At 42.7% G+C, this 14953-nt stretch overlaps 1 protein-coding gene across 1 annotated transcript; it reads right to left on the bottom strand.

The window, feature by feature from the left end:
- Window positions 1–13185: 13185 nt before the first annotated feature.
- On the bottom strand, window positions 13186–14697 carry LOC148770239 (uncharacterized). The gene has a single exon (XM_088819911.1). The coding sequence runs from the start codon at window positions 14667–14669 to the stop codon at window positions 13191–13193; it is 1479 nt and encodes a 492-aa protein (XP_088676037.1). The 5' UTR covers window positions 14670–14697; the 3' UTR covers window positions 13186–13190.
- Between the last annotated feature and the right edge of the window lie 256 nt (window positions 14698–14953).

Below are 14953 nucleotides of genomic sequence, written 5' to 3'. Positions count from 1 at the left end.
AAAAAAAAAAAAGAAGAGAAGAAGGGAGAGACCACTCTCTCTCCCCTGCATTAATTGCACCACCCTTTCTCTCTCCACTCATTAAAGAAGCGCGCGCCTCCCCATGACAGATCTTCATTCTCTCTCTCTACATGAATTAACGAGGCACGTCTCCCCATGCAATTGTTGCCAGCTCTACTCTCTCTCTCTCCGCATTAAATGCACATAGAAACCGTGCGTTCTCAAAGCGCGCGCGCACGTTCTTCCAAGCGTGCCGCCTCCTACTTTGGAGCGCGCGCAACTCTCCCTATTTTCTACCAAATTGCGCGCGGATTTCACCTCGCTTCACCAAATCGCGCGAGAATTTCAACGCACTCCACCAAATTGCGCGAGCTCTCCAGCGCGCCTCACCAAATTGCGCACGCTCTCTCACGGATAAATAAAAAATATTATTTATCCACACCACGCCAACAATTAATTGTACACTACAACACCGATCTACTCTCGACACGATCCGGTATCCTTTTCGACATGGCTCCAACATCGAATCGAGAGTGGGGAGCTTGCAAGACTCCCACGAGGAGCAAACTCCCTCAGGTCTACGAAACCATATCGAGATAACTCCCACGAGGAGAGAACTCGCTCCGTCCTACAACTCTTGCGAGACAACTCCTATGAGGAGCAAACTCGCTAGGTCCTACAACCAGCAGCGAGACAACTCCCATGAGGAGTAAACTCGCTCGGTCCTACAACCAGCAGCGAGCAACTCCCACGAGGAGCAAACTCGCTCTGTCCTACATCCCGCAGCGAGACAACTCCCACGAGGAGACAACTTGCTCGGTCCTACAACCAGCAGCGAGACAACTCCCACGAGGAGCAAACTCGCTCTGTCCTACATCCCGCAGCAAGACAACTCCCACGAGGAGACAACTCGCTCGGTCCTACAACTAGCAGCGAGACAACTCCCAAGAGGAGACAACTCGATCGGTCCTGCAACACGCAGCGAGACAACTCCCACGAGGAGACAACTCGCTCGGTCCGACGACCCGCTGCGAGACAACTCCCACGAGGAGACAAATCGCTCGGTCCTACAACCCCTTGCGAGGAAAATCCCACGAGGAGTCAACTCCCTCGGTTCTACGAACCCGCAGCGAGAGAACTCCCACGAGGAGACAACTCGCTCGGCACTACGAACCCGTTGCAATGCGACTCACAAGTGCAGCCACCTCGCTCGATAATAAGACTCGCTGCGAGACAACTCCCACAAGGAGACAACTCGATCAGAACAACCTCAATCCGCACGCTCCTCAGTCGCGCGTCATCTAATGCTCCAATAACTTCGCTGCAAGACAACTCCCACGAGGAGACAACTCGCCCGAAATTCACTATATAATCGCAAGCTCAAGTTAGCGCGATGACAACCCTATAAACACTTAGAAATATTATGGGAATCTATATAGCCTGACCAGCTTGATTACTCAAAATTTATCTACTTGTTTTCGATGGGTCCTTCATTAAAACGTGGCCACGGTCCAAACATACTTGCGACCCACGAGGTCTAACAAGGGGCACTCTGCTCTTCCAGCTCATCCTACTTCAACTATTTAAGGTGATCTATCTTTAGCATCATCAGAACCCTATGTGGGATTTATGAACCCAATTCTATGATTTTATGCAAGTTTTAATTCCGGATTATTTATTCTACTTGTTTTATTAAGTTCATGAAACTGGCCACTTTATGCGCTTTTATGTTATTGTTAAACGCATGAATCGGAAGATCGGGTTAATAATTAGAACTGTGGTAGAAGAGCCTTTGTGGTAGTAACATAGGAATATACTTAATCTCTTAGGTAGCCATTATTGAGATTTATGCTTAATGTTGTGTTCTAGAATTAATTGCGTAGGAATACAGTAATTGAATCTAGAGTATTAGAATCGTAATACACGCGGAAGCGGGTTATGATTAATTTAGCATCTCAGGTTAATAATTCGGGTTAATTGCTTGCATAATTGAAGGAATTGAGGGAGTAATAATCACATAGGGGGAAGAATAAAATCCTAGGCTTGTTTACCTTGATTAAATCTTTGTTTTAAATTACTTTCTTGTTTTTGCTTGCCTTTTAATTTAGTTTAATTTAGTTAATTCTCTCTAAAGTCGACTGTGTAGGGTGGGCTTGATAATAATTGCTAGGATTTAGCGTCTATGATTAAATAATTAAATATTCTCTGTGGGATCGATATCCGGACTTAATTGTCCACTTTATTACTTGTACGATACGTGCACTTGCGTGTAGGTATTACCACCAACAGCAAACACCACCTCAAGCTCCACCCCGAGGTGACGATCTCGCGTCCATCCTCGCTCAATTCATGACATGGAATCAAGTATCCATTCAGAACTTGGAGACTCAAATGGGTCATATCTCGACCCAACTCAACAATAGGCTATTAGGATCCCTTCCATCCAATAGAGATGATCCACGGAAAGGCCAATATGAGCAATGCAATGCAGTAAGTCTGCGAAATGGGAGACCTTTGGAGGAAGTGTCCAAGAAGTCCGTTGCACCACCACCTATGGTAGAGGAGGCGAAGGAAAAAAACTGATATCGAGCCAAGCAACACAAAGATCACTGTAAGTGAGCCCACTCCGAGGTACCTTTTCCTCAACGTCTTACAAATTCTAAACTTGACATGCAATTTCAGTCACTTTTTTAATCATCTTAAAAAGTTTCATGTTAATATTCATTTTGTTGAGGCATTTGAGAATATGCTAAATTGGGTTAAGTTTATAAAAAAACTTGTATTGAAGAAGATGAGGCTTCCTAAGTGTGCGACGATAGTGAACCTAAATGAGCAAAGTAGTGTTGTCCTTGGAAATAAGATCCCACCAAATCTTAAAGATCTGGGGATTTGTACCCTTCCATGCTCTATAGGTAATAGATATTTGGGCGGGCATTATGTGATCAAGGGGCGAGCGTAATTTAATGCCTTTATCAATTTATGGGAAATTGAATTTAAGAGAAATTAAGCCCACTTCGATGACCTTGCATTTAGCCGATAGATCTTTTACTCACACTTTAGGTATAGTTGAGGAAGAATTTGTCAAGGTAGATAAGGTCATACACCGGGCTGATTTCTAGTACTAGACATAGAGGAAGATGAAAATATTACCCTTATCTTAGGAAGTCATTTATTAGCAACAGGTAGATCTATCATTGATGTAGGAAAGATAGAGCTAATAACGAGTGTGGAGAAATAAATAGTGATCTTCAAGGTGTACGGGGTGGATGAAAAGCCTACAATGGCTAATGAATGTTATGTACTTGATGAGGTAAGTGATTCTTAACTTGTTTCTGTTAAATTACATGATTTAAAAATATTGTGGAGAATAATGTGCATATAGAAGAGAAAAGGAAAATGTATAATTGGCTACATTGCCTACTCCTCAAAATACCATGATAAAAGACTATGTTGCCAACACTCATGACATCAAGAAAGACAAATTGAAGGGCCTTCCTAAGCGAACTAGTCGAAAGAAGAATCGGATCAATCCACTTATTCAAGACTTTATCCAAAAGGAAGTGAGAAGATGCGTCCGAAAGCTAAGGAGTTGAAGAGCGGAAACAAAGTCTGGCGGGAGACCATAAACTTAGCGTTTCTTGGGAGGCAACCTGAGATTTTATTGTTTTTTAGTTTTATTTTTATTTTTTATTTTCTTATGATTTTATAAGCATGCAAGGTAATGATTTAATCATATTTTTTTTTCAGGTCGAGAATCGCAAGTTTGGAGCTTAGACGGCCGTCCCAAAAACTAGGCAAGTCTCAGACGACCGTTTGAGAAAAAGTAAACTCTCTGCTAAAATTGCAAAATGGCACGACCGTGTGAAAATGACCAAAAATCTCAGATGGCCAACTCGGTTTTCGGGGTTGCTTTTACTAAAAAAATTCGTTTCACACGGTTGTTTAAGGAAATCGTTCATTTTGCGAGACGGTCGTGCCAGTTAAATTTCCAAGACAATAAGTTCTGTTTTTTTTTCACACGACCATGTGAAATCAGTTCAAAAACTGAGACGGCTGTATGAGAGATGCAGTAGGGCGTATTAAAGAGGCAACATTACATAATCTCCATACAACTAAAAGCCCTTTCTCTCTATTCTTTCATGCCCTAGTTTTCCCCTTTCATAAAATTGTATTTTGTCAAATTTCGCAACCCATACACTCAAACCACTTTAAATTTTGTTGGTTTTGACAGGGAGGCTTGAAGATTATACAAATATCTCCCAACCCTGAGTTTTCCAAGCACACGCACAAAGTGTTCGACAGTTTGCCTGAACCAAGTTTGGTGGATTTTTTCGCGCCGATTCTACTCCAATCCTTTCCGAATCTTCTCCAAAGAACTCTCACCAGCATGTCTTCCAACAAAAATGGGAGAAGAGACGAACCTTCCGGGCAAGAGAAGAGGAAGGGCAAGAAAGCTGCCGAGATTCTGAATCCCGATGAAGATGCTTTTTGTGTGGAGGGGTCCAAAACTCTCTTTCAGAAACAAAAAGTGAAGAAGATCATCAAAGAGAGAGCATACAACATCACATTGGCTCAATTCCATCCGTTGAATCAAGAGTTTATGAGATGATGGGGGCAATCCATGTTAAAGCCAGCGAAACCCATCAACCTCTCGCTAGTTCGAGAGTTCTACCCCAACCACCGTATCCACCAAGATTCGGATCGCCGATCAAGCACGGTCCAAGAAAAAAAGTTGATTGGGCATTAAAGGCCATTATCTCCTTCTACAAGCTCAAAGGCGAGGCGCGCAATGAGAGCAAATGCGAGACGAAGTAACAAATGATCAACTCGGAGAGGTTCTATGTGATAGGACACCCATTTGGGCCGAATTCGCGAACGAGAAATTCTACGAGCTAGAATGGAAGTGCATCCACCAAGTCGGCAAAGCGTGCCTTACTTTTATATGCGCCAATTTTATTCCCACTAGCCAAATCAATCACGAAAGGTGTTCCCTCGCTTACTACATCCTAAAGGGAACGCCTATCAACATCGGCGAAATCATTTCCGACAAATTCTGGACATCCATGACCGACAACTCAAAAGGTTTTTATTACCCCTGCCTCGTGACCGGTCTATGCAAGAAGGCAAAAGTTTCGAATAAATCAGCGGGTATTGACATAAATATCCGCGAACCCATTAGTAACCGAGCGGCCCGTCAATTCAAAGCTCTCGTTTAAGGTGGGCAACAAGCTCTAGATGCCACCCCACATGAGGGCCGCCCACAAACTTGGATCGACGATTTCAGAGACGGACGGAGCGACTGTTGGTGATTACACACAACCGGTTGGTCAATTTAGAACACAAAGTCAGCACGATCGAGTCCCTACAAAGGTGGTCGGGGAAGATGCTCCGGGCTATCGTACGACACCTAGCGTGTGGTACACCCGAGTGTGCCAAACCAGGTCCTTTACCGGCACCGATCCTTGAGCAAGTCAGTCCGATGAGGAGGACGGTGGTGCTCACAAGCAAGGTGAGAGCAAAGTATTTGGCCATGGAGTTTTCTTTTGCCTCGTAGGTTCCATGTACTTGGTTAACGACGAGCTGAGAGTTACTTTGTATCAGGAGCTTACGCGCTCCAGCTGCTAGGGCGAGGCTAATTCCGGCAATCAAGGCTTCATATTCGGCCACATTGTTTGAGGCCGTGAATTCGAATCGTTGAGCATATTCGAATTCATCTCCGTTGGGATTCGTTAATACGATACCCGCGCCACCTCCTGTGGCTGTGGAAGATCCATCAACGTTGATAGACCAAGTGGGGAGGGAGGTGCTCTCTTCTACTGAGGTCATTTCTACTAAGAAGTTGGCCAATACTTGCGCCTTGATGGCGGGGCGGGGTTTGAATTCTACCCCGTACTCACTCAGCTCTATTGCCCATTTGGCTAGCCGCCCGGATGTCTCGGGACTTCTTAATATCTGCTTCAAGGGGTAATTGGTGAGAACCAACACTTGATGTGATTGGAAGTAAGGTCGGAGTTTCCGAGTTGCGTTGATGAGGGCGAGGGCGAGCTTCTCCATATTGGTATAGCGATGTTCGGCTCCTTGGAGGGAGCGACTTATGTAGTATATGGGCTGGTGGCCTTTCCTCCATCTCGGATTAGGACTGCGCTGATGGCATCAGCTGAGGTAGCTAAGTACAGGAGGAGGGTGTCTCCTAGCTGAGGTTTCGTGAGCAAGGGTGGTGATGCGAGATATGACTTCAGCTCGACGAAAGCCTTTTGACAAGCTTCATCCCATTCAAACTTTTTTCCTCCCCTTAAAATCTTGAAGAAGGGGAGAGCCCTGTCCGCTGATCTTGAGATGAATCTATTTAAAGATGCCAGGCAGCCGTTAAGCTGTTGGACTTTCTTGATCGATGTTGGTGGAGCCGTGGAGGTGATGGCTTCGATTTTCGTGGGATTAGCTTCGATTCCTCGCTGCAAAATCATATATCCCAAAAATGTGCCTCCCCGAACTCTGAACGAACATTTGAGGGGGTTGAGTTTCATCTTGTATTTTCGCAGGATGGCGAAACACTGATCCAAATCGGTTAAGTGGTCCGATACCTTGACACTTTTGACGAGCATGTCGTCGATGTATACCTCCATATTCTTGCCGATTTGGTCTGCAAACATTGCGTTCACTAGACGTTGGTAAGTGGCTCCCGCGCTTTTTAATCTGAAAGGCATGACTTGGTAGCAGTACATGCCTTGATCGGTGACGAAGCTGACCCTCTCTTGATCTTCTGGGGCGAGCAAGATTTGATTTTATCTTTGATATGCGTCAAGGAAGATGAGGAGCTCGCATCCCGAGGTCGAATCGATGAGTTGGTCGATTCTAGGTAAATGAAAGGGGTCCTTTGGGCTAGCTCTGTTGAGGTCGGTGAAATCCACGCATAACCTCCACTTGCCATCGGGCTTGGGAACGAGTACTACGTTCGACAACCATTCAGGATACTGAATTGGTTGTATATGACCTGCCTCTAGAAGTTTCGCAACTTTCGCCTTGATGAGTTTGTTGCGTTCGGGACCAAATGTCCGCTTCCTTTGTTTGATCGGCTTCAACCTTTTGTCGACGTTGAGCCGATGTAGAGCTACCTGAGGGGGAATGCCGGACAAATCTTGGGCTTTCCAAGCGAACACATCTCCATTGTGTCGCAAGAAGTTGATTAGTTGTTGTTCCATCTCTGGATCTAGATCGGACCCGATACGTAGGAGCTTGGAATCATCTCCAGGTGTGAGCTCTATGAGCTTAAGCTCTTCGACGGCTGCTAGCTTAATGCTGTCGTCTGGTACGCTGATGAGGATTTCTCTATCGTCCTCGATGATCGTGTTGACCCATTTTTGTTTGTCGGGTTTTTGGGTGTCGTCTCCCCTTCCGGACGGTTTGGGCTTCTTGGGTGTCGTCTCCCATTCTCGTAAGGCTCTCGCATAGCATTCTCGAGCGAGACGTCTATCTCCAAGTACCTCCCCCATTCCATAAGGAGTGGGGAATTTCCACTTTTGGTGGTAGGAGGAAGGCACTAACTTGAAGGTATGGATTGCTGGCCTCCCTAGGATGATGTTGTAGGGGGACGACTTGTCGACGATGAGATATTTATCATCTTGGTAATTTGACAAGGGTTGTCCCCTAAAGAGATGGGTAACTCCACTTCTCCCATGGATAAAACGCCCTCCCCAGTGAATCCTTTTAGCGGTGTAGTGATGGGGCTAAATCGGGCGTTTTCTATGCCCATCTGCTTGAATGTATGGAGATACATGATGTCTGCTGAGATCCCACCATCCACTAAGATCTTCTTAACCAAAAATTTGGCTACTGATGTCGTGACTACCAATGCGTCGACATGGTCTTCGTCTGGGTCTTCGAGGTCTGAGGAGTCGAAGACTATGCTATGATTAGGTCTTCGTATCTGATAGATAGATGCGGATGGAGAGACGTGCTCTTGATTCATTCATGGTGACTGAGCGAGGGAACGTCTCGCATTTTGAGAGTCGCCACCCGCCGGTCCTCCGGAGATAAAGGCAATGACTCCCCGAGTGGGTTGATTATCATTGTTATCTAGTTCGCGCTAATGACCTCCCTCATTTCGTCGCTGCGGTTGATCTTGATTGTTATCTCGGCGTAGGAGGTCATCACGGCGCTTGTTTCGAGGCTTGTCGATGTATTCGCCTAAGTGGCCCTGCTGATCAACTTCTCAATTGCTAATTTGAGTGGCTCACATTTCTCGGTAGTATGTCCTCTGTCCTTATGGAATCGACAGTAGCGATCTGATTTTTCTCGTTTCGCATTGGGCTGCATTGGGCGTGGGGATTCTGCTTGACCTCTTTGTTCTATCACTTGAAGGATTATAGTGAGGCGAGTGTTTAGCGGAGTGAATCGATTGTAGGAGGAAGACGATTGGCCTTGAGGTGGGGGTGGTGGACGTCGATCGTCCCGTCTCCTAGCGTCTTGTCGGTCATCTTGTCTCTTCCTCTTGGGAGGAGCATGGGTAGAGGCTTCCTCTATTCGTACGTATTTCTCAGCTCAGTTCAACAACTCCTCTAGGTTGCCTGGAGGCCTTCCTGCAATAGATTCTTATTTGAACCTACACGGCTTCAAGTTTTGTTGCATGATCCCGGAGTGCATGTCTTGTCCTACGCTTGGGACTTCGTGGACAGCTTCCACAAAACGCTTGATGTAGTTGCGGAGCGTTTCGTTGTCTCTCTGTACTTCAGAGAAAAGGTGTGCTGGGGTCTTGGCATATTGTTTGTTGATGGCGAATTGGTTGGTGAAGCGTTGCGACAATATGGTGAAGGTGTCGATCGATCATGTAGGTAGAGAGTTGAACCAATTCATGGCCCGCTTGGAGAGAGTGGTGCGGAACATTTTGCACATTGCGGCATCTGTTGGGCCATACAAATCTGCCATGGCGTGGAATTTCTCTATGTGTTCTTGTGGGTCAGTGGTTCCTTCAAACTGAGGTAATCCTGAGATCTTAACTCCTTGAGGTAGTACCTCGTTGAGAATGTCCCCGGTGAAAGGACTGCGTCTTACTAGGGCATTTATTCTTCCGCCAATTGGATTGTTCAATTGGGGGAAGGAAACTTGGCGAGACATTCTGCTGTTTACCTCGCCTTCTCCCTCATTAAAGAGAGGGACTCTCTGTGGAGATGCATTACCCCGTGGGGGTTCGCGGTGCCGTTGCTGTCTGGGCTGTGCCCCCCTGTGATTGGTGGATAATTGTACACGGGACCGTGGGTCCGAGGTGGATGAGGAGACACTTATTTGGTTCTGGACTGGCAGTGGTGCCATGGGTGGCACCATAGGTGGAGCAGGTGCTGGTATCGCGTTGGGAGCGTTTGCTCCCATCCTGACGATATATTGGGTTACGGCATTTGTGGCGGCGCGAGTTGAGGCTTCTGCTATCATGCGTTGGAGCGCATCCTCGATTATCTGAACCGTTCGGGGAGCAGGGAGTGGCGGATCGGCGAGTGGTGGGTCCCGAGGGGGATCATCTGAACCTCGCGAGGCGGATCCGGAGCACGTGGATGAGGTGGCAAGCAAGAGCCTCCGCGGATTGGGAGGTTGTTAGCTGTGTCATTTTCTCTCCGAGCGGATGCCTCTGGAGGATCTTGCTGGCTACGTGATCTGGTTTTCATTTTCCCATAGACGGCGCCAAAATAATGATGCTAATTACTTAGATCACCTGGGGTAGGGTAGTAAACGAGCTAGGAGAGCAAAGCGGATCAGTAGCTTGACAACTTGATGATCCTGAGGTCCCTGCAAAACGAACACGCGTGAACTAAGCCGGGGGTTGATCCGGTGGAAACCCCTCCGACGTTTAAGTCAGATGTACGGATCGTGGATATGGTAGAGAGAAAAAGCACTCTAGATTACTTGTGAATAATAGAACGTACCTTAACAAATGAGTAAAAACCTCTATTTATATGTGTTGATTGGGTTGGGTTTACTTTGTTGGGCCCAATCCTTATTTTGAAGGTGCTTGGGCGTTCGTGTAGTGGGCCCAGTTATTAGACAAATTTGGGGACCAATTGGATCGGCCCAATTAAGTATATCAGTATCTTAGTAAGTTACGTGCTTGGATGGTAAGGAGTGTATAATGCACTAAGATTGTCTTTGCATTTTTTTTTTCAACTATTCATCAAATCAAAATGGGTTACAATGGATTTAAATTAATTATTTAATTAAATTATAAGAGGGGGTAAATTAAACAATTCGATGTTAATCTATTTTATATTAATTTAATAAAAAAATAATAGAAGGATACTTTGGTAGAATGCTTCATTCAAGTTCGATCCCTAATGATTGCATTTTTTTCGATTATTCATCAAATAAAAATGGGTTACAATGGATTTAAATTAATTATTTAATTAAATTATAAGAGGGGTAAATTAAACAATTCGATGTTAAGCTATTTTATATTAATTTAATAAAAAAAAAAATTGAAGGATACTTTGATAAAATGCTTCATTATTTGTAATACCAGTCATGTTATTTTCATAGGGTCCATATTTAATCTAACAAAATTAATGGTGATTAATGCATATCTCATGTAAGTTTAGAACATAGATTATCTCACCCTAGACAAATCCGGTTAAACAATATGAATAACAAAGAAAAAATGTAAACCGGAAGAGAGACAAACTTTCTATTAAACGTACGTAGACGATAATAATGAGGTCCAAATAATAACATAAGTGCTATATATAGCTACCAAATAGAAACCTAATAATATAGTACTACAATAATTCTAACAGCCATATCCAACTACAATTCGATTTTGATCTGCATATTTTGGGATTGGTGGAGAAGAATAGGGTTGGATATATTGATGGGGGAGTTGCAATGATGAGTTGCGATATTTGTTGGCGGGCTCCGTTTATCGGGTGTCAGATATTGTGTGTGCATACGTGCAATCATGCGTTTCATTCCCATTGCTATGCTCGATGGCTAGCTGTTGGGGGCAACACGTTTTCCGTATGATTTTTATCGGTATGATGACCAATATTGATTAGTGAAATAATGGGTTTTTTGCAAAAACCACCCCTGTGTTATCTCTAATTGTCGGAAAACCACCTGTGATAAAATTATTAGCAAATACCCCCCTATGAAATTTAGTCAAGGTCACAAAACCCCCTGACACCTTTTCGTGTAGCGCACACGCAAATTATGCGAATGGTTGTGTATTTTGCGTCAAAAAATACCCGGAAAAGTAAAAAATACCCTTAAATTCCTCAAGGAACTCAACGACGTCGTTTTATATCATCTTCCCCATATATTCTGCAATTCCCAGCAAATTAGGGGTTTTACTCGTCTTCTTCCCCAATTTCTTGTGTTCATAGTCTGTAATTCCCAGCAAATTAGAGAAATAATGTCTTCTCACACCTCAAGCAACGCGACGAAGAGAAAAGAATGCAAGCCATATATGGATCTGAGGTATCCATTTAACCCATTTTGTTTCTGCAATTTGAAATCGTGTATAAGGGTGGTCGAAACTGCAACAAAACCATCAAAAGGAAGATTGTATTATTCTTGTCAGTTTCGTCAATGCCAGTTTTTCCGTTGGTGTGACCCGTATCGAACAACTTGGGAACCCATTGGGGTGACTGTACAATATCCAGGTTGGGAATATGCTGAGCAAGGTTTGCCAGATGATATCGAAGAGCTAGATGAAGTTATTTCTAAAGGTAGCGTCGAAGAGAAAAAGGAAAACTATCGGCATGATCGAATCTTGTTGAAAATCTCATGGGTTATATGCGTAGCATTGTTCGCCATTGTTCTGGTGTTGTTGATGAAGATTTGAAACCTTTAATCAATTTAATATGTTTTATTCAATGCAAGATATAATGTAGTGTTGTTGTTTAACAATGTAGTATTGACAATGTTATTTAGGTGTTGTTGATGAAGATTTGAAACCTTTAATCAATTTAATATGTTTTATTCAATGCAAGATATAATGTAGTGTTGTTGTTTATCAATGTAGTATTGACAATGTTATTTATTCAAGTATTATTGAGAGTTTGAGATGTTATTTGTTCATTATTTGTTCAACTTTGCAATGATAAAATTCTGTAAAATTCTGTAAAATTTTCTAATTTTCCAGTATTTGGTTACCAAATTAGCAAATAACCCCGCATATAAATAAATATCAGCAACCACCCCCCTATGATTTGAAATTAATTAGCAAATACCCCCCTATGTTAATGAAAATTGGCAAGTATCTCCACTGTTTTTTCAATTTCCCTGTATTTGCCAGCAACAACCAATTCATATATCAACAATAACCAACAAGCAACATATACAAATAAACAATAACAATAAACAATCCATAAAAAAACATCTCAAACAAACAACAATATTTTTCAGAAACAGCCAACAACAAAAAATAATGTTCAATAGACATTACAGGCTGTTACAATTGCATGTTCAATAGACAGCCAACATATCAAACCATCACAGGTTGTTATGATTGCATCAAAAACCCAAAAATACCAGCAAAAGTCATCAAAAAAAATGTTCAACTTTCAACACAAGTCAAACTTTCCAAATGCGTTTCTTCTTGGCAGCCTCCCTAATATTATGAAGGACTTCGGATATTTGAGGCTTCCTTTTACGCACAGGAGGGTTGCTGGAATTTGGAACATTTGGAGGAACATTAGCTGTTGCCATTGGAGGAACAACTGCTTGTGAAGTTGGAGGAACCGTTGGTACAACAGCAGGCACTCTTTGTGTTTGATTTGTTGCCCGCGGGTTTTTGATTTTCTTACTTCTTCCTAGTAAACCCTCATTCCTTCTTCCCACATATACCTACAATTGTAACCTATGAATTAGAAAAATAAATGGGGCAGAAAGAGCAGAAAGATAAAATAATTTTTAATGTTTCTAACCCTTCCTGATGCAGCAGCAGATTGATCTTGAATGGAAGAACTTGGTTGAGTAGAAGATGGTGCAACAGAGCTAGAAACATTTGACCTTGGTGTAGAAGAGTTTGTTTGAACAGAAGTTGGTGCAACAGAGGTTGATGGTCCTTGACTGGAAGATGGAGGAGCACCTTGAGAATTTTGAATTTCCTCATTTCCAGGGTTTCCCTATCACAGACAAATAAACCAACAAATAACAATTAATGCTTGAAATCCTTCAAGAAAAAAATCAAGTAATTAAAAGGAAAAAAAATATTAAAAAGCTACAAATACCTTGTAAAGTTTAGACCTTGGATTTGTAGGATTTTTACACGATGCCTTGTTATGGCCTAGTTGTAGGCAGTTCTTACAAGTATGTGTGAGACCCTTTCTGTAAGAAGTGGTGTGAAGTTCATCTGGACCTCTTCTTCTCATTTTCTTAGGTCTCCCAGCTTTCTTGTTCAACTTTGGGGCTGCAAGTGGCTCGAAAGAGGTCTTGATGTAGTCTTTTGGTCCAGGGACTGCATGTATCATATATGCATAAACCTTCAAGTATGTATCTTTTTTATACCACGAGTCCACATAGTCCTCAACTTTATACCTCCTATCTGCAATGCAAGCCCATGCATGATGACAAGGATACCCATTTAATTGAAACAGCCCACATGTGCATGTTCTGGTAGCTAGGTCCACGACATATCTGTCATTATGAATATCCACTTCAAATTCTTCTTGTCCATGCCATCTTGGAAAACAATTTCTTGCAAGTTGTTGAGACTTGTTGATCTTTTTCAAGATATTAGGACAGATAGACCCTTCATACTTCTCCATTCCAGCCTTTTTTGTTTGAATTCTGCTTGTCAATCTACTTCTGATCCACTCAAACATGCTAATGATAGGCTTCTCTCTAGCCTCAAGGATGTAGCTATTGAAGGATTCACACAGATTGTTTACTAACACATCTGTCTTGCAGCTTCTTGAGAAATAAGATCTGGCCCAATGACATGGAGGAATTTTTCTTAAATATTCTGCTGCAGCTTTATCAAACCTGCCAATCTCCACCATAACTGCTTCAAATTCATTCTTGTTGCCTGTGGAAGCAGCTCTCCATAACATTGTTTTCAGCTCCAAAGCTGGCCATTTTTGCTTGAAATTCTGGTAGATGTGCCTCACACAAAACCTGTGATCACAACCAGGGGCAACATCTTTAATAGCTTCAAGAAGACCTTTTCGCCTGTCAGAAATGAAAGTCCATTTCCTTTCTTCAACACCTCCAATTTCTTCTAGCAACTCACCCAAAAACCATGTCCAAGATTCTCTGTTCTCAACTGGAACCACAGCTAGAGAAATTGGAAAAAGGTTATCATTTCCATCCCTCCCAACAACACAAAGGAGCTGCCCTCCATGTGGTGTTTTCAAAAAACAGCCATCTAATCCAATTAGTGGCCTGCATCCTGCAAGAAATCCCAACCTCATTGGGGGAAGGCTGAAATACATCCTCTCAAAGATTGGAGGATCTGAATAAAGAATCTTTCTCAGCAGTAACTTAGCACCAGGATTTCTAGCTCTAACAGTTTCACAGTAATCCCACAGGAGACTGTATTCTTGAGCATCTTGTCCCCTTATTTTGTTGAGTGCATCTTTTTTTGCCCTCAAAGTCTTCCAATAGCCAGCTTCTACACCCACCTTTCTCATCATTGAGTTTCCAAGTTTGTTTATTTCAACATCTGGATTGTCTTTAATGGAGTCTCCCATTCTCCTTCCAATATATTTTGCACTAGCATGCTTGTTAATTCTTTTCCTTAAACATGTATGTTCTCCAGTTAGTTTCTTGATCTGCAATAAATAAATTAAAAATACCTAGTTAAAAAATAATACATAATAGATAAGTATATAAATATTACAAAAAAAATGAAAACAGAAACCAAGAAATCATAATATAAAATAGAATAGTACACAAAAAATATAATATTTAAATACCTGAAATATTGGACCACCTTGTACAGCAGATGCATGGATTCTCCAACTACATCCTTTTT

This window comes from Erythranthe guttata, chromosome 6 (assembly GCF_056151865.1).
Source record: "Erythranthe guttata isolate IM_541 chromosome 6, IM_541, whole genome shotgun sequence".
NCBI lineage: Eukaryota > Viridiplantae > Streptophyta > Magnoliopsida > Lamiales > Phrymaceae > Erythranthe > Erythranthe guttata.
The sequence above is the reverse complement of the archived record's forward strand: the minus strand, read 5'-3'. Positions and strand labels throughout refer to the sequence as shown.

Bases quoted from the DNA above. Each gene is read 5' to 3' on its own strand.
- LOC148770239 (XM_088819911.1), bottom strand. From the start codon at position 14,669: ATGGGAGACTCCATTAAAGACAATCCAGATGTTGAAATAAACAAACTT.